This window comes from Apodemus sylvaticus, chromosome 18, assembly GCF_947179515.1.
Source record: "Apodemus sylvaticus chromosome 18, mApoSyl1.1, whole genome shotgun sequence".
Taxonomy (NCBI): domain Eukaryota; kingdom Metazoa; phylum Chordata; class Mammalia; order Rodentia; family Muridae; genus Apodemus; species Apodemus sylvaticus.
This window is the reverse complement of record NC_067489.1, coordinates 71,020,187-71,038,524: the sequence shown is the minus strand read 5'-3', so window position 1 is coordinate 71,038,524 and position 18,338 is coordinate 71,020,187. Positions and strand designations below refer to the sequence as shown.

General features: G+C 55.6%; 1 protein-coding gene across 1 annotated transcript; it reads left to right on the top strand.

Annotated features, from left to right (window-relative positions):
• Positions 1–2,943: 2,943 nt before the first annotated feature.
• Positions 2,944–18,078, top strand: Cers1 (ceramide synthase 1). The gene is made up of 7 exons (XM_052161878.1): positions 2,944–3,249; positions 5,451–5,610; positions 8,883–9,063; positions 10,207–10,368; positions 10,754–10,901; positions 10,997–11,106; positions 18,005–18,078. Exons 1-7 carry the CDS (start codon positions 2,959–2,961, stop codon positions 18,045–18,047), a joined length of 1,095 nt encoding a protein of 364 aa, XP_052017838.1. The 5' UTR covers positions 2,944–2,958; the 3' UTR covers positions 18,048–18,078.
• Positions 18,079–18,338: the final 260 nt, after the last annotated feature.

The window sequence follows — 18,338 nt, the reverse complement described above, 5'->3', positions numbered from 1 at the left end:
TCTCTGCCTGATACCCACCAGGCGCTCACTCTGACAGGAGAAGGAATTGGAGGAGAGAGCCCCAGGCCCCCACCAATCCTGCACTCTAAGCTTCAGGGGACCCCGCTATGGTCTCCTAGCCTCCCCCAGTCTCAGTCCCCAGTCTACTCCACATGCACCCCCCAACCCCAGGTAGCCTCAATCAGCATCCAGGAAAACTGAGAAACTGACAGACAGACCCATCAAGGCAGCCATCGGTGAAGCTGCTGCTACTCAAATCTAGGACCTGGGACTTATTGTCTGCGCTGCCTCTGCACAGCACACTGGGTTGTAGCGTCACTGGCAGGATTAACTCCTGCTGGGCCTTGCCTACCAGACTTAGCTATAGTGATGAACTCCAAACGGGTAGGGGTCCCACTTGACAGAAGGAGGAGGGCTAATTAGTTCCCTGCTGGCTCTGGGGGCTGTGACCTCACCTTAACTGCTGGGATAGCCATCTGACACCAACTCAGATGCCCATGCAGTCCAGCCACTGACACTTGGCCGTGTGGCAGGACAGGACAGGGCACCCGGATTGGCCTAGCATGTGCTAGTTCCACCAGGGAGCCTTCGTCCTGGGCCTACACCCCACACCTCACTGGCAGGCATGCCAACTCTACTGCCAAGAGCCTCAGACTGAGCAGGCGTCTTCACTTACAGATGGGCACTGTGTGCCCGTTGGCACCAGGGTTTGCCAGGAGGGACTGGAAAGGGCCCCAGCCCCTAGCCTGACATCTAGCAACTCAGAAGCAAGTATAAGAACCCCTTGCCATGGGGGTTTCCAGTCAGGGACACTTGAGTAGTAGGCACACCTATCACGTGGGCACGCTAAGGGAGCCATCCTCAGCTGCAGCATGAGACACCCTGTGGCATGCTCAGTGGTGGGCCTTCCCAGAAACGTGGCAGTCCATGTTTGGGTCCCCAGTACTCATGTGGCAGCCAAGAGCCCAGGTGGCTTGTGTCTTTCCCCAGGGCTGGGGGCTGGTGGTGGGAGACAGGAGCTCCCTCTGGCTCACTGCCCACCTCGTCTAGCTGACCAGTGAGCCCTAGGTCACTGAGGGACCCTGCCTTAAAAACTAAACGGGCTGGAGTCATGCCTCAGAGGTTAGGAGCGCTTTCAGAGGTCCTGAGTTCAATTCCCAGCAACCACAGGGTGGCTCACGACCATCTGTAATGGGATCTGATGCCCTCTTCTGGTGTGCCTGAGGACAGCTACAGTGTATTCATACATAAAATAAGTAATTTTTTTTGAGACAGAGTTTCTCTGTGTAGCCCTGGCTGTCCTGGAACTCGCTCTGTAGACCAGGCTGGCCTCGAACTCAGAAATCCACCTGCCTCTGCCTCCCAAGTGCTGGGATTAAAGGCGTGTGCCACCACTGCCCAGCTAAATAAATCTTTAAAAGCAAAAAGCTGGGGCGGTGGTGGCACACACCTTTAATCCCAGAACTTGGGAGGCAGAGGCAGGCAGATTTCTGAGTTTGAGGCCAGCCAGGGCTATGCAGAGAAACCCTGTCTCGAAAAAATGAAAAAAAAAACAAAAAACAACTAAGCAGCGGGCCCGGGGAGGTGGGTCGGTAGTTCTGAGCGCTGGCTGCTCTTGCAGAGGTGTCAGGTTCAGTTATCCGTGTGTAACTAGTTCCAGGGGTTCTTCGCCCCTGGGCACCCAGCAGACACAATACACAATACACCAAATGACTACATAGTTTTAAATGGTGAGCATGGGAGGGCTGCAGAAATGGCTCAGTGGTTAGGGACGTGCACTGCTCCTGCAGAAGACTGGGGTTCTGGTCGCAGCAGCAATGTCTCCCCAGCCAACAGTTCCCTGTAGCTCCATCGCCATCCTTCAGACCCATGGGCACTGATGCTGTGGCACAGACACAGACACATCATAGGTTTTTAAGTGCAGTTTTCTAAGATTTATTATATGTGTATGAGTACCACTTCATGCACACCATGCATGAAGTCATGAAGAAGAGGGCGTCAGGTCCCATTACAGAGGGTTGCTGAGATGTGAACTCAGGGCCTCTGGAAGAGCAGTCCGTGCTCTTAACCACCGAGCCACCGCTCAGTCCCCACATGGAAGGATTTGAACACTGATGGAGGAAGACAGTGGACATCTCTCTGGCCCCATGCTCATCCTTGGCGTGCCCGAGTGAGTGCACAGTGCATCTGCGCTGCCCCTCATTCAGACCCGAGGTGCGGCTGCACTGGGAGAGTGCTTACCCAGCATGCACAGAGCCTGAGTGCCACTGCCAGCAGCAACTAAACCACGCTTGGCAGTACAAAGCGGCTTTCCAAGCACTCCGAAGGCAGAAAAGAGAATCAGGAGTTCGAGGCCATCCTCAGCTAGGCTGCACTCAGTTGGAAGATCAGCACAAGAGGCCATCTGCTGGAGGAGTCAGTAGAGGAGGCGGCTCAGGCTAACCTTTCTGGCTTTGGCTCACTGGTGATGGAACAGCGGGAGGCTGGTCTTTGGACAGTCCTCTGCCCACTAGCATTTGTCAGCTCAACCCTCACAGTGAACCGCTGTGGGGCTAGGCTAGGACACTCACAGGCTCCAAAGCTGGCTGCACCCACAGAACCAGGTACCCTGCATTCAGACAGTGGGCAAAGGGTGAGTGCCGACACAAGCATGGGCCGAATACTTTTTTTTTAATTGTCTCAGTGCTTTTATTTGTGTGAATGGGCGTCCAGGTGGAGGTCAGAGAATAATTTGTGAATGCCAGTCTGTCCTCACCTTCTCCCGCTGAGACATCTTGGCCACAGAAGAGCCCCCAAGGCAGTCGCAGACGGAGCAAAGGACCACTTGGTCTCAAAGCTGCACCGCCGGAGGGCAGGAGGGGTGGTGCCTGAGAGACCACGCCCCTTCTTGCTCTGTCTGGGCCCGGCGCGCCCCCGGCCTGGCTGCAGCGCGTGACGCGAGGGCGCGCGGCGACTCGGATGGGTGCAGGCAGCAGCGGAGACCGCGGGCGAGCGGATAGCATGGCTGCTGCGGCGGTGACCACCGGGCTCGGGGCGCCAGAGCCCATGCCGAGTTATGCACAGATGTTGCAAAGAAGCTGGGCCTCGGCGCTGGCGGCGGCACGGGGCTGCGGGGACTGCGGCTGGGGACTGGCGCGCCGCGGCCTGGCGGAGCACGCGCACCTGGCTGCACCCGAGCTGCTGCTGGCCGTGCTCTGCGCGCTAGGGTGGACAGCGTTGCGCTCGGCAGCCACCGCGCGCATCTTTCGGGTCAGTGAGACCTGGGGGGACCCTGAGAACTGCATACGGGAGAGTGAGTGGGGCCTCTCTTCACGTATTCCTATGTCCATGGTGGCCGCTGGAAAGTGGGGGCTCGGGTCTGGAGATGCCCAAGATGTTGGGGCCTCAGGCTATCGCGAGACCCTTTACTCGGGTTGGATGCGGGGGTGTGGCTGAATTGGGGGTGACGCTGTGATGGATTATAGCGTGGGATGTTCTGGGTCCAGGGAAACCGGATCCACACCCTGCCCTGGGTCGTTTCGATAGAATCTAGGGCGATCCACTTGGTTCAGGCTCTGGGCTGTTGCGGACCGGAGGACAGACCTGGGGCCCTTCCTGGGGATCGATTTGGGGACCAAAGAGGAGCTGGACCAGGAGGCCTCGAAATATACAGAGGTCACCTGTGCCCTGCGTCACGGGGAGCTGCTGAGCCTGCACCCAGTCTGTGCTGTCGAGGCTCCGCCCCTGTCTGGGGTCCACATCACCCCAGAACCAGTGATAGCACAGACCTGCGTGTCATCGGCCAAGCTCAACCTTGGAAATGACCCTGTCTGTGGATTCTGCACAGACTGGATTCTGCCGCCCCCATGGGGTGATGGTCAAAATGTCCCCTTTCTGGCGACTAAGAAGGCACTGACCAGGCAGGGCTGAAGAATGGCCCTGTAGTGATTGTACTGATGGCATTGGCCTGCGCTTCACCTCTCCTGGGGTGAGGGAGTCTCTGTGGCATTTGGGGTGGATACTCCCCAGGGGACTAGCTGGGGACATCCCACCCCCGTCTAACTGAGAGTGACGGGGCGGGGGGGGGTGCGGGGACAGAGAGCATTGTGCCAACAAAGGGGCCTTTCTCTGCTGGCGGGAAGAGGCTGCTCCTTGTTAGGTCAAGACAGGGTGCTGTGCAGCTCCAGAGCCCACCCGGCCTGGTGTCACCGCTGGAGGGAGCAACTTCAGCTCCTTCAGCCCCAGCTGCTAGGGAGAGGACCAAGAAAGAGTGAGTGAGAAGGGCCGAGGCGCAGTGTAGCCATGGTCCCCCTCTGCCCTGGCCCTGACACTAGGATGCTGGAGGTCGTGCGCGGCCTCCTTAGTTCCACCCTTTTTTTTTTTTTTTTTTTTTTTGTTTTTGTTTTGTTTTGTTTTTCCGAGACAGGGTTTCTCTGTGTAGCCCTGGCTGCCCTGGAACTCACTCTGTAGACCAGGCTGGCCTCGAACTCAGAAATCCACCTGCCTCTGCCTCCCAAGTGCTGGGATTACAGGCGTGCGCCATCACCGCCCGGCTCCCCTCACCCTTTCCGAGAAAGGAGCGGAGGAGCTGTCCCACTCTCCAAGCTCAACTTGGCAGCAGCCTGGTTGCTAGGGGTTACAGGAGCTGGGCTGGCTGTCTCCATGACAACCGCTCAGTGCTCTGTGCTCCTCTGGCCTCCTCAGCCTTGAGAGGAAGGGGGCTGGGTTTGGCGTTCAGCTCCGGAGCTCCACCCCCAGGGCGCTGGAGCCTTCCCTAAGTGTAGTCCGCCAATGCCAAATGTCTTTTGTAGTTTTGGAGACAGTCTCTCACGCTGAAGCCCAGGTTGGTGAAACTCATGGCAATCATCCTGCCTTAGCTTCCCAAGTGTACGTTCTAATTCAGGGTACACCTGCAGTGGCGTGTCTGTGTCTCCTTGCGTGCCTTGTATCACATGAGTCCCTTTCACTTGCCCCTCCCTTTTCCCTCTAACACCACCGCTCCCCTCCCCAGCGCCCTCCTATACTCAATTTCCCTTCCTGTCTTCCTCCCAGGGCCGGGGAGCATTGGTGTTTTCAAGTTTTTCTGTCCCCCTAAGTATTTTCCTTCAACAGTCAAGTCATCCCCCTGTCTCCTTCCCTGACACACCCCATTCCCTGCGAGGACCTGAGCCCCCCAGATTCCCTGGGCCCCATTGCCTAAAGCCTGAGCACCGTCGCCCCGTCCCGCCCCCTCCCCCACCTGCCCTCCCCTCCCCCTCCCCTCCCCCTCCCCTGCCCTCCCCTTCCCTCTCCTTTCTCCAGGCCACACAGGACAGCTGGGCGCTAAGTTTAGCCCTTCTTGGGCTAACACATGGGCTCTGGTTACCCTGGCTTCTCAGTGCCATTGCGACTCTGAGTCCCTGGCCCCCCTTTGCCCCCCGGAGGAGCACTGGGCTCCCCAGTGATAACCATTACCCATCATGTCCCCACAGCCCCTGGCCAAGCGGTGTCGTCTGCAGCCTAGAGATGCCGCCAGGTTACCTGAGAGCGCCTGGAAGCTTCTGTTCTACCTGGCCTGTTGGAGCTACTGCGCCTACCTGCTCCTGGGCACCAGTTATCCTTTCTTCCATGACCCACCCTCTGTCTTCTATGGTAAGAACCCTGTGGGAGCAGCGCAAAGGATTCTGGGGAGGCTGTCGAGGTAGTACAGCCCAGCCTAACAACCCAAGTTCTACCCTTGGGACCCACATGGTAGAAAGTGAGAAATGACTCTTGAAAAGTTGTTCTCTGACCTCCACACGTACACCGTGTCCTGCACACCTGTATGCATTGCCCCTCCAGAGTGGGCCTAATGGGCTATCTCAATGGAAGTCTTGATGTCAGGCCAGCCCCAAAACACAGGTGGCAGTGGACCCCTGGAAGTAGAGTAGTCAGAAGCGGTCTCCTACCAGAGGCAGTGCTGTAAGGGCATGTGCAAAGGCCCTGGGGTGTCATAGGATGGTTCTGTGAAGACTCAGCTCTTGATTAGAGTTTGAGCTTCAGAGATGGGTAAGGGTGGAGATTTGTAGGTGTAAAAATGTGCAAAGTGGGAGGGGCTCCTTGCTAGGGAGCATGATATAGGAATTATCAGGGACCTAGGAGGTGCAGAGACATGCTGGGGAGGGGCAGGGCCAGGCTGAGGGGACTCTAATAGTGCACAACGAGGACCTGTCGTGACTTTATCCGTATGGGAAGCAACACGTATTTTTTTTTCTTACATAGTCCAGAAGGGCCCAAAATTGGAGATGCTCCTGCCTCAACTCCCTGACTACTAGAATCCCAGGTGTCCATCGCCACTCAGAACAAACTATTTTGAGTTTCAAAAGGTGTGGTGTTAGCTGCATTCAATACGCTTTTATGTAGGTAGTTCATGGTCTTGTTTTGTTGTTTTGTTTTGTTTCAAAAAAAGCAGACAAGCCGGGCGGTGGTGGCGCACGCCTGTAATCCCAGCACTCTGGGAGGCAGAGGCAGGTGGATTTCTGAGTTCGAGGCCAGCCTGGTCTACAGAGTGAGTTCCAGGACAGCCAGGGCTATACAGAGAGACCCTGTCTCGAAATTACCAAATCCAAAAAAACCCCAAAAATCAAAAAAGCAGACAGAGATCTGCCTGCTTTTGCGTCCAGAGTGCTGGGATTAAAGGTCATGGGGCGCTGACAGACGCATGACTGAGCCGTGATTGCTCCGTGTTTGGAGCAGGGTGTTGTGCATTTATTGAATACCCACAGGTTTTTGTGGATTTTTTTTTCTGGAGATGGAACCAGAGACTCCTGCATATTGGGCATCGTGCCACAGCCTACCATGTCCTCAAGCATCCCTGAGGGATTCTGAGCTATCCCTCTCCGCTTTACCCCGAGCCACGCCCACAGCCACTCACCAGGCAATTCAAGGCAGAGGCTCTGCTCTTGAGTCACTGCCCCAGGCCTAAGCATGGTGGACCAGGTCAGCCTGGGCTAGACACAGTCCGAAGGAAGCTCCCAAGCCCTCCAGGGGACATCCAGTCTGCTTATAGCAAGAGAAAACAGGGGATGGGTTTAGAGAGCTGGGGTGTGGCTATGTTCACAGGGACAGGGATCCTCCTGAAGGGAAGGTGACTTCGGCTGAAGTGGGGCAGTGCAGGTAGGCACGGTTAAGGCTAGGGCTTTGCTAGAGGATGAGGAGGTATGTGTGTGTGTGTGCGTGTGTGTGCGTGTGAGTGAAAGAGAGAAGACAGAGAGAGAGGTGGTTGGGGTGTGTGAGGGTGTGAGGATGTGTGGGGTGTGAGGAAGTGTGTGGGTTCTTGTCCCTCTTTTAAAACCTTACCCATTTATGTCAGTGTGGGAGGGAACACCTGTGTCCACCATTTGCACATGCGCGTGAAGGTTAGAGCACAGCTTTTGGGAGTTGGTCTTCTCTTTCGTCACATGGAGCCTGGAATGAAAGCCAGGTCATCTGGTCTGACGGCAAGTGAGTGCTTTACTCACCGAGACTTCCTGTGGATCTTTCTGGAATTTTGTATAGGATCTCGAAGCCTAGGATGGTCCCAATCTTCCCCCCACGCCCCAGACGGGGTTTTTCTCTGTGTAGCCCTGGCTGTCCTGGAACTCACTCTGTAGACCAGGCTGGCTTCGAACTCAGAAATCCACCTGCTTCTGCCTCCCAAATGCTGGGATTAAAGGCGTGCGCTACCGCTGCCCTCCTGGATGGTCTCAATCTTTGCTGTCCTCCTGCCTCAGGCCCAGTGCTGAGAGGGTGGCTTCTCTCCTCCACATTAATGTGGACTCTGCGAGTGGGATTCTGGTCCAGGTGTTTGAGGCAAGCATCTTTGCGTGTAAGGCTGCCTCACTAGCCATAGAGAGTCCCTCAGTGACGCTATTGCTTGTCTGCCTGAGCTGGGGACACAGGACCTTGGGGACAGAGCATGGTGACAGGGGAGGAGGCACAGGTGGGGAGCAGTGTGTAGTACAGGGCTCGCCAGGAGGGGAGACAATTGCCTGGGTGGGGTCTTCCCTGCCTAGAGGCGTGGGAGGGCTGGAGCAGAGGAGGCAGGCAGTCCTCTGTGTGAGACCCGCCCAGCACAGGTGAGACCACTGGACCAGGCACTGCAACAGGAGACCTCTTTGTCTGCAGAGTGGGCCTGGCAGGAGACTGAGGCAGGAGCATTGCTATGAGTTCTCAGGCCAGCCTGAGCTAACTAACAGACTCTGAAACAACAACAAAATACCCAAACAAAATGTGGGTGGAGCTGAGGTGATAGAGAGACTGCCCAGAGGGCCTTGGTTCCATCTATTTCAGTCAGGCACGCTGCCTCCACACACAGCATCCCAGCACTCAGGAAGTGGAGGCAGGAGGATTATGAGTTCAAGGTCATCTTTGTTGTTGTTGTTGTTGGTGGTGGTGGTGGTTTTTTTCGAGACAGGGTTTCTCTGTGTAGCCCCGGTTGCCCTGGAACTCACTCTGTAGACAAGGCTGGCCTTGAATTCAGAAATTCACTTGCCTCTGTCTCCCAAGTGCTGGGATTACAGGCGTGCCCCACCACCACCACCACCACCACCACCACCACCGCCGCCCGGCCAAGGTCATCCTTTTTACCTAGAGATTTGAGGTGAGCCTGGCATAGCTGAGGCCCTGACTCAGACGCAGGCCTGGCTGGTGGGGTGGCTCCCTGGCTCGGGTGCCAAGCCTGACATCCTGAGTGGGAAGAGAATCCCGACTCCCGCAGCGTCCTCTTGCTTCCCTACGGGGTTCTGTGACAGGCGGTGCCCAGTCACGTACACAATGAATAATCCTATAGGTAGAAGGGACCCACAGCCACCCATATCCAGCAGGCACGTGCCACCGTGTGAGCTGTGTGGGACTCTCAGGGGACTCAGAGGCCCTGAAATGACTGTGCTTGTGACTCTTCCTAGACTGGAGGTCGGGCATGGCCGTGCCTTGGGACATAGCGGTTGCCTACCTGCTGCAGGGGAGTTTCTACTGCCATTCCGTCTATGCCACCGTGTACATGGACAGCTGGCGCAAGGACTCCGTGGTCATGCTGGTGCACCACGTCGTCACCCTGCTCCTCATCGCCTCCTCCTACGCCTTCCGGTGAGTTCATCAGGAGAAGGCAGGTGACGTGCAAAGGGCCAGAGGCCGGTCAGGGCTAGTGTGAACGCTGAGGCGGAAGCAAGGAAGAATCCTGGCTCAGGGGTGTATAAGGCCTGGAGAGGGCTCAGAGACCCGTCCCCTTGCTCTGCTCCCTGTGTGACAGACACCCTTTTCGAAAATTCCTTTCACATTCATTCATTCGGGAGGCGGTGTGGGCACTGCAGCTGGTGTGGAGGACAGAACAACTTTGAGGGTTTGGTTCTCCTTCTGCAGTGTGGGTCCTGGGAATTGAACTCGGGTTGTCAGATTTGGTGGCAAGTGCCTTTACCCCCTGAGCCATCTTGCTGACCACCTGCATGACAGCTTTAACCCAGACACACAGCAAGGGTTTACTCAAAGGGGACCCAGAGATCTCCTGAAATTCAAGAGCCCACGTGTTCCTGCCTGCTCAGGAGGCGGAGACAGGAAGGAGGCTCGCTTGAGCCAGAGTCGCAGGCCTGAGCTAGAGTACAGCTCTGTCTCTAACGGGACAGACTCAGCTGGGCCGGGGCCATCGGCGAGCCTGTGCGTTCAGGGCCAGCAGGAGCTGTAGCAGAGAGACCGCACTCAGCGTCAGGGTGGACAGCCGGAAACGGGCCCCCAGCTGAGAGCGCTGGCTGTTCTCTCGAGGACATAAGTTTTGTGTCCATGCCCACGTAGTGGCTCACCAGTGACTCTGCTTCAGGGCAATGAGTGACACTGCCTGCTATCGCCACTGGCATGCACACCCCACACGGACATGGATGACACAGGGCTAAGAGGGGCTGGAACCAGGGCTCGGGCTAACAGCATGTGAACGGTTCTATTGGGTTTGCTTTTATGTGTAGGGGGGGGAGGTCTCCTCTGCGTGGAGTGGGGTCCCCTGGCACTGGAGTTGTCGGTGGTTGTGAGCCCCAGGTGGGTTCTGGGAAGCCAAACTGAGCCACTTTCCCAGCCTCAGTCCCTAGCACAGAGTTCTAGGAATTTGACGCCCTCTCCTGGGCACACAGAACAGATACACAGTTACATCTGTGTTACACACAATCAAACAGTAACAAAAACCCATGTGTGGCCCTGGGCCGACCGCCCGCTCCACAGTCCAGTGTGACTGTCCCCACTCTGCAGGTACCACAACGTAGGCCTCCTGGTGTTCTTCCTGCATGATGTCTGCGACGTGCAGCTGGAGTTCACCAAGCTCAACGTGTATTTCAAGGCCAGGGGCGGGGCCTACCATCGCGTGCACGGGCTGGCGGCCAACCTGGGCTGTCTCAGCTTCTGCTTCTGCTGGTGAGAGTCCTGTTGGATAGTGGGCGAAGCAAGGGAAGAGGGGGTGTGGCTTATTGGGGTAGAGGCGTGCATGATTGGGTAGGAGATAGGGCTCTACAATAGTCCAGGGAGAGAGGCTGAGGGTACGAGGAGGATGGCCAAGCAGAGAGGACTGTGGTCTAGTTCAGAAAGGCCTCTCCGAGGCGGGGTAGGGGCGGGGTGTGGCATGTGGGTGGAGCTGCCAGGCCAAGGTGCCGAGAAAGACAGAAGTGGGTCAGGATCCTGGGGGGTAAGTGACAAGTGGGGGCCGTAGGAAGGAACTGGCCGAGTCGGGGGAGGGGAGTTGGAGGAGGGGAGGAGGACTGCTCTTCCTCACCCCCCATCTCCCTGACGGCCCCTCCCCCAGGTTCTGGTTCCGCCTCTACTGGTTCCCGCTCAAGGTTCTGTATGCCACCTGCCACTCCAGCCTGCAGTCTGTGCCTGACATTCCATACTACTTCTTCTTCAACACGCTGCTTCTGCTCCTCATGGTCATGAACGTCTATTGGTTCCTGGTGAGTCCATCCTCGGGCCTCTGATGGGCCTGTGTGTAGGTGCAAAGGGCCTGTGGCAGTCACAGGGTTTCATTGGTGCCTTTTCTCTCCCGCAGTACATTGTGGCTTTCGCAGCCAAGGTGCTGACTGGTCAGATGCGTGAACTGGAAGACCTGAGGGAATATGACTTGCTGGAAGCTCCGACAGCCAAGCCCTGCAAAGCCCAGTGAGTGAGTGAGTGAGTGAGGCGGGGCCTTGGTCCCCGGCTCCTCCTTCAGGCGTGACTCTACTGGTGTGGGCTCCAGAGGGTGCTGGGAGTCCTCAGGGGGAGCACCGGAAGCAGAGGTTGGTTATGTAGGCCGAGATGTAGCATCTGGAAGGAGCTAGAGAGGCTGTCGGGGCTGGGAGCCGCTTCCTGGGCCAAGGAGTGTGCAAGAGACTGGGTCAGACCCAGTCATGACCTCCAGCTCCCAAAGGACCGCAAGGGCTCAGGAGAATGCCAGAGCACTGCACCTGGCCCCGCTGGGCTGGCGTGGAGTCTGGGGTTAGCTCAAGCAGGGCCCTCACCAACCCTAGTCTGGGCAGTAACCAGGGCTCAGGACATACAGCCCCCTGAGATGGTGTGGGTAGTGCTGAGCAGGGGCAAGGGCAGAAGGCTTTAAAAAGCTCCAGAAGGTGCAAACCAGCCAGGCCCTGGGATGCATTAGCTCAGACACCATGAGGCAGAAGGTGAAGAAGGGGAGAGAGATGATAATAATTTTTGTTTTTAAAGGAATATAGGAGGAGGATTTTAAAAAAATATCTCTTATTATTGTGGGGTTGGGGGGTATGTCACAGTGTGTGTGTGTAGGTCAGAGAAAAACCTTCGAATGTCAAGTCTCTTTCCACATGGGACCCCAGGGACCCATCACAAGCCAAGTTTGGCTACGAGTGCCTTTAGCTACTGAACGCTCTTGTTGGTCCTGCGTTTGTCTGCTCTGCTTTTATTTTTTTTAGATTATTTTATTGTATGTATGTAGGTGTTTCGCCTGCATATATGTGTGTATGTTATGCATGAGCAGTGCCCAAGAAGGCCAGAAAGGGCATCGGAGCCTCTGAAACTAGTTAGAGACAGATGTGAGCCTCCATGTGATTGCTGGGAATTGAACCCGGGCACTTAGAAAGAGCAGTAGTGACAGCGCACGCCTTTAGTCCCAGCACTCAGGAGGCAGAGGTAGGTGGCTCTCTGTGACTTTGAGACCAGCCTGGTCTACAGAGTGAGTTCCAGGACAACCAGGCTAGACAGAGAAACCCTGTCTCAAAAAGAAGAGGAGGAGGAGGAGGAGGAAGAAGGAAGAGGAGGGGGAAGAGGAGGAGGAGGAAGAGGAGGAGGAGAGTGCTTTTAACCACTGAGCCGCACTTTTTCAGTGGTTCTCAACCTTCCCAATACTGTGGACCTTTAGTACAGTTCCTCATGTTGGGGTGACCCCCAACCATAAAATTATTTTCATTTCTACTTCATAATTACGATATTGAATCGTACTGTACATATCTGATGTGCAGGAGATCTGACATGTCACCCCTATGGGGTTGTGACTCACAGCTTGAGAACCACTGCTCTAGACCCCAGCCCTAAGTTCTTTTTAAAAATTATTTGTGGGGCTGGAGAGATGGCTCAGCGGTTAAGAGCACTGACTGCTCTTCCAGGGGTCCTGAGTTCAATTCCCAGCACCCACATGGTGGCTCACAACCATTTGTGATGGGATCTGACACCCTCTTCTGGTGTCTGAAGACAGTGAGAGTGCACTTACGTATAATAAATAAATAAATCCTTAAAATAAAAAAAAGGAAAGAAAAACCAAAGGGAGAAAGAAAAAAGGAGGGAGGGAGGGAGGGAGGGAGGGAGGGAGGGAGGGAGGGAGGGAGGGAGGGAGGGAGGGAGAGGCCAGCTGGCAAGCTAGGAAGGAAGAAGACTGAGTGGGCCGTGGGGCCGGCCAGATCTCTGCTTTGGTTTCCTGCCCTGTCTTTTCTCCGTGCTCCCGTGTGCTGTGACTGGGATGTGTAAGCCAACCCTCCCTCCTCCCCACCGCATTTGGTCTGTGTTTATCACAGGAACAGGCAGTGACCTAGAGCGCTCACCCTGCCCGGGTGCTGCTCTGTTGTGTCCCAGTGCTGCGCTGCTGTGTCCCAGTGCTGCGCTCCCCGTGCTCTGTGCCCCCCAGTGCTGTGCTCCCCATGCTCTGTGCCCCAGTGCTGTGCTCCCCATGCTCTGTGCCCCCCAGTGCTGTGCTCCCCGTGCTCTGTGCCCCAGTGCTGCGCTCCCCGTGCTCTGTGCCCCCCAGTGCTGTGCTCCCCATGCTCTGTGCCCCCCAGTGCTGTGCTCCCCATGCTCTGTGCCCCAGTGCTGTGCTCCCCATGCTCTGTGCCCCAGTGCTGAGCTCCCCGTGCTCTGTGCCCCCCAGTGCTGTGCTCCCTGTGCTCTGTGCCCCCCAGTGCTGTGCTCCCCATGCTCTGTGCCCCAGTGCTGTGCTCCCCATGCTCTGTGCCCCAGTGCTGAGCTCCCTGTGCTCTGTGCCCCCCAGTGCTGTGCTCCCCGTGCTCTGTGCCCCAGTGCTGTGCTCCCCATGCTCTGTGCCCCAGTGCTGTGCTCCCCGTGCTCTGTGCCCCCAGTGCTGTGCTCCCCGTGCTCTGTGCCCCTTCCTGTGGCGCTGTCCTCACTTCCTCTGCGGCCCCAGGTTTATCGGGGACTGAGATGTGGCTATTTATGTGTGTAGGTTTTTTTCTTGAAAATCATTCTCTGTAGTTGAAGCTGTCCTGAAACTGAAGGAGATCCTTCTGCCTCAGCCTCCCGAGTGCTAGGTCAGCGGTGGCTGACATCAGGCCCAACTCCATTCCCTTCTCAGGAATGTAGAGCCATGCACCTGCTCTTCCAGAGGGCCCAGGTTCAAATCCCAGCATCTCCACTGTGGCTCACAACGGTCTGTAATTCCAGTCCTGGGGGATCAGAGGCTCTCTTGGGACCTCTGTGGGCGTCAGGTGCACAAGTGGCACACTAACACACATGCAGAGAATCATCCATAAGCACAAAACAAATGTACAGATACGTTTTTTGTTTGGTTTTGGGTTTTTTGTTTGTTTTTCAAAGATTTTTTTATAGATATAAGTACACTGTCGCTGTCTTCAGACACACCAGAAGAGGGCATTGGATCCCTTTACAGATGGGAATTGCTGGGAATTGAGCTCAGGACCGCTGAAAGAACAGTCAATGCTCTTAACCTCTAAGCCGTTTCTCTAGGCTCCCTTTGGTTTTTCAAGACAGTATTTTATGTGTAGCTCTGGCTGTCCTGGAATTTGCTCTGTAGACCAGGTTAGCCTCGAACTCACAGAGCTCTGTCTCTGCCTCCTTAGTGCTGGGATTAAAGGTGTTTGCCACTACCTTCAGGCATCCTGCTTTCTTACAGCACCCAGGGCCACCTGTCCAAGGGAGCCTCCCGCAGTGGGCTGAGGTCTCTCACATTGATCAACTAATCAACGCGATGCTCCACAGACTCCCCCCAGGTTAATCGATGGAGGTCTGTTCTCAGTGGACGTGCCTTCCTCCCAGTGGCCTCGGTTTGTGTAAACTAGAGGAAACACTAACTAAAAGCCACGGACCATTTGCCAGCCAGACACACAAAGTAGACCACAGACTCAATTCTTTTCCTCCCCAACGTCTCACACTGATGTTAACAGAGTGAAGGTTAGGAGTATATAAAACACTCCAACTGTCACAAGTTCCAAGTGTTTGCAGTTTTGTCACTTGCCAGGCATGGAGGCACACGCCTTACGTCCAGCCAGAAGACAGAGGGAGGCAGGTCTCTGACTTCACAGTCAGGCTGTTCCAGACACCAAGTTCCAAGCCTCATAAGGCTATTTAGTGAAACTTTGTCTCGAAAAGCCAATAAGCCAGGTGGTGGTGGCAGTGGTGGCAGCGGCGGCGGTGGCACACACCTTTAATTCCAGCACTCAGGAGGCAGAGGCAGGTGGATCTCTGCTAGTTCGAGGCCAGCCTGGTCTATGTGAGTTCCAGGCTAGCCGGGACTACACAGAAAAGCCCTATCTAGAAAAAAAAATAAATTAATAAGTAAAAACAAAAAATCTCCATCGTTTAAAAGCTCAACCACTCTTAAATTTATTTGAAGTCTCTTAATCGTGGACTCCTATAAATTCCAAAGTAGAAGTTTCTTACTTCAAATCGGGGGAAAAAACAGGGCACACACAATCAAAGTGGATCAAAACCAAATTCCAATGGCGTAAATGAAATCTGAACCTCAATGTCGTAAATCTGGGTCTCACTCAGGATCTTCTAGACTCCAAAGGGCTTGGGCAGCTGCAGCAGTGGGCTTGGCCACATACAGTCACTCCTCTCCGCTCCCCGTCGCCCTCCCGTGGCGAGGGATCTCCAGCATGCTGGCATCTCCACCGTCACCAATGGCCTCTCATCTTGTCACTGAGCCTCTCATGCCTTCAAACCCTGGACCACACGGGAGACTCCTACATCTTATGAGGAAGGTGACCCCCTCAGGACCACAGCTCTTGTGTCCTGACGCTGAGGAAACACTCTTAGGAAGATGTCACCTCAATGACGCTGCTCTCAGTCACAGCTGATTCTCCCCCCCCCCCCAACTGACCAGAAACTGTTCATCCCATGGGGCAAGAAGCCGGACCATGACCAGAATTTTTGAACCAAATTTAAAGCAAGCTTTCTTCTGTTCTGGCCAGGATGACGGGCAGTGGGCAGGATGACGGACAGTGGGCAGGATGACGGGCAGTGGGCAGGATGACGGGCAGTGGGCAGGATGACGGGCAGGTGGGACCTGGGATGCCCAGAGCACAGCGATGAATTAGGTTGCCCAGGTGCTTATAGGCAACACCCATCAGGCTAGCACTTCCTGCGGTCATCCGCTGAGGCAGGCTAAATCCCGCCATCCTTCCTGCATACCTACTTCCTATGTGATCAATGCATCTATCTTGTGCAGTTGAGGCAACCGGTCTTGTTTACTGAAGGGAACACACACAGCTTATCTTTTTTTGTTTTGTTTTGCTTTGTTTTTTTGTTTTTTGAGACAGGGTTTCTCTGTGTAGCCCTGGCTGTCCTGGAACTCACTTTGTAGACCAGGCTGGCCTCAAACTCAGAAATCCGCCTGTCTCTGCCTCCCAGAGTGCTGGGATTACAGCGTGCGCCACCACCGCCCGGCACACACAGCTTATCTTACAGAACAACAGTCTCCAGTGTTCCAGGAAGCCATCTGTCCTTGGCACATGGGGATACCGATTAGAACATTTCTGTTTTGTAGATCTCTCTCTCTTTTGGTTTTTCAAGACAAGGTTTCTCTGTGTAGCCCTGGCTGTCCTGGAACTCACTCTGTAGACCAGGCTGGCCTCAAATTTAGAAATCTACCTGCCTCTGCCTCCCGAGTGCTGGGATTACAGGTGCCACCACCCGGCTGTTTTGTAGATCTCTTAAGCACAGCAATTTAAACTTTAAATGTAACCTTAGCCCTCACAAAACTTGACATCTACAGTTCAAAGGATTTTACAGCCCTGGCTAGAGTCACTGGTGGCATCTGGCGGCTAGCTGGTGGCGGCCAGGGTGCGAGCTGGGGTTCCTGTCCTAAGGAGCTGCAAACGTTCAACAGAAGACAGACTTCGGGTCAGGCGAGGCCTAAAGCACGGACACCGGCTTCCAGGACTTACCTCCTCTAGAAAGGCTGCAGCTTTTAATCCTCAGAGGGGCCCAGGATGCGTGTGCAGTGCTGCCCCTGGTGCGGCAAGTTCAGCTAGAGCATGAGGCCCGAGTGGGCTGGGGGCGGCCAGCCTGTCCTGCTCTGAGTGGGCTGGGGCGGCCAGCCTGTCCTGCTCTGACGTACAACAGCTCGGTTGGGAAAGCATTAGAATGAACGAGAACGATTAAGGCTTAGGACTCAGACTTTTGGTCTACGTGGGGGTCAAAGTGTGTGTGGGGGGCGTTTGGGGTGTGTTGACTTGAAATGGTATCTTTTTGTTTTATTTTTCAGGACAGGGTTTCTCAGATATCCCTGGCTGTCCTGGAACTCGCTCTGTTTCTCTGTAGACCAGGCTGGCCTCCAACTCAGATCCGTCTGCCTCTGCCTGCCTCTGCCTCCCAAGTGTCAGCCGAACCCTTGACGTGGAATGTCTAATGTGAGCTGTGAGGTCTGTAGAGATGGTGAGGACATATTGAGGAAGCTCTACGACATTCTAGAGGTTTCCACGAGGCTTAAGAGGGTTGGGAGACCCTAGCGAGTCAGGAAGGCCCACTCGCTACAGAACTCACACTAAAGCAGTGCTTGGCCATGTGGCACTCAGGCCCTGAAGGCCCGACCTCTGACCTCCATCCCCGCAGCCACCTGCTCTGTCTCATTTACAGAAATCTGTGGCATCCCCCAAGAGCCCAGACTGCACAGAGATGAGGGACCCCAGGGACCCTGCCAGCCGTAGCTCCGTGCCCACTCCTCAGGAGCTGACTCCTGCAGGCGGGGGTGGGCAGAGGCTGCTAGGCTTTCCTTCTTAAGGGAACCTCCGTCTGGCCAACAACGGCAAGAATCGCTTGGCCATCAGACGCCATTCTCTGAGCGACAGGAGAATGAGACTTACTGTATTAGTTGGAAACTCTAGTGTCTGGCACAGTAGTGCATGCCTTTAGTACCAGCACAGGTGAAGCAGAGGTAGAGGCAGGTGGATCTCTGTGAATCTGAGGTCAACCTGCTCTACAAAAGGAGTTCCTGGTTAGCCAGGTCCACAAAGAGGGATCCCATCTCAAAAAAGAAAGCATAAACTTTTCCCATCACTGGGTCTAGGGGTGCAGCCCCACCACAGAATGCAGCACTGGGGGGACCATTCAACCTTTGCCAGAGACTGAGTGATTGGTCGGAGGGGAGTGTGTGGGAGGGGAGGCACAGAGGGACACACGGGGGTGTTTAGGTGGGACCACGGAGCGAGTGCTGTTTGGCAAGGACCCTCGTCAGTTCTGCCTGGGGAGGGAAGAGGGCCCTTGCTGAGGTGGAAATAGGGAACGAGAAGATATTCTCCAGGGGGAGGGAAGCTTTGGCTTCCCAGACTAATGCGTCTCTGCTTCACGCCGGCAGGGAGCCGCTGAGGAACGGCCTGGCGAAGGACAAGCTCTTCTGAGTCTCTCTTCCTCAACTCCCGCCATCCAGCACTCGGTCCCATCCTACCTGGGATACTGGCCCCGCCCCTGGAGACTTGACCCAGTCCCTGGAGGTCTGCTGCCACCCTGGTGGCCTGGCCCTGCCTTTCCCCCCCGCATGGCCTCGCCCCCAGGACGATGGCCCCGCCCTAAAATGCAGGATGCCACCCTCCTCCAGGGACTCCACGGCCAACAGCTCCGCCTTTCAGATCAATTCTCGACCACCCACCTTGGGACTGCCGCCCAGTCCTGCCCTCTGGATCAGTGGGGTC

Coding starts and splice junctions, on each gene's coding strand:
- Cers1 (XM_052161878.1), top strand. CDS start 2,959: ATGGGTGCAGGCAGCAGCGGAGACCGCGGGCGAGCGGATAGCATGGCT. Junction 5,611..8,882: donor CCCACCCTCTGTCTTCTATG/GTAAGAACCCTG, acceptor GACTCTTCCTAG/ACTGGAGGTCGGGCATGGCC. Junction 10,902..10,996: donor TGAACGTCTATTGGTTCCTG/GTGAGTCCATCC, acceptor TCTCTCCCGCAG/TACATTGTGGCTTTCGCAGC.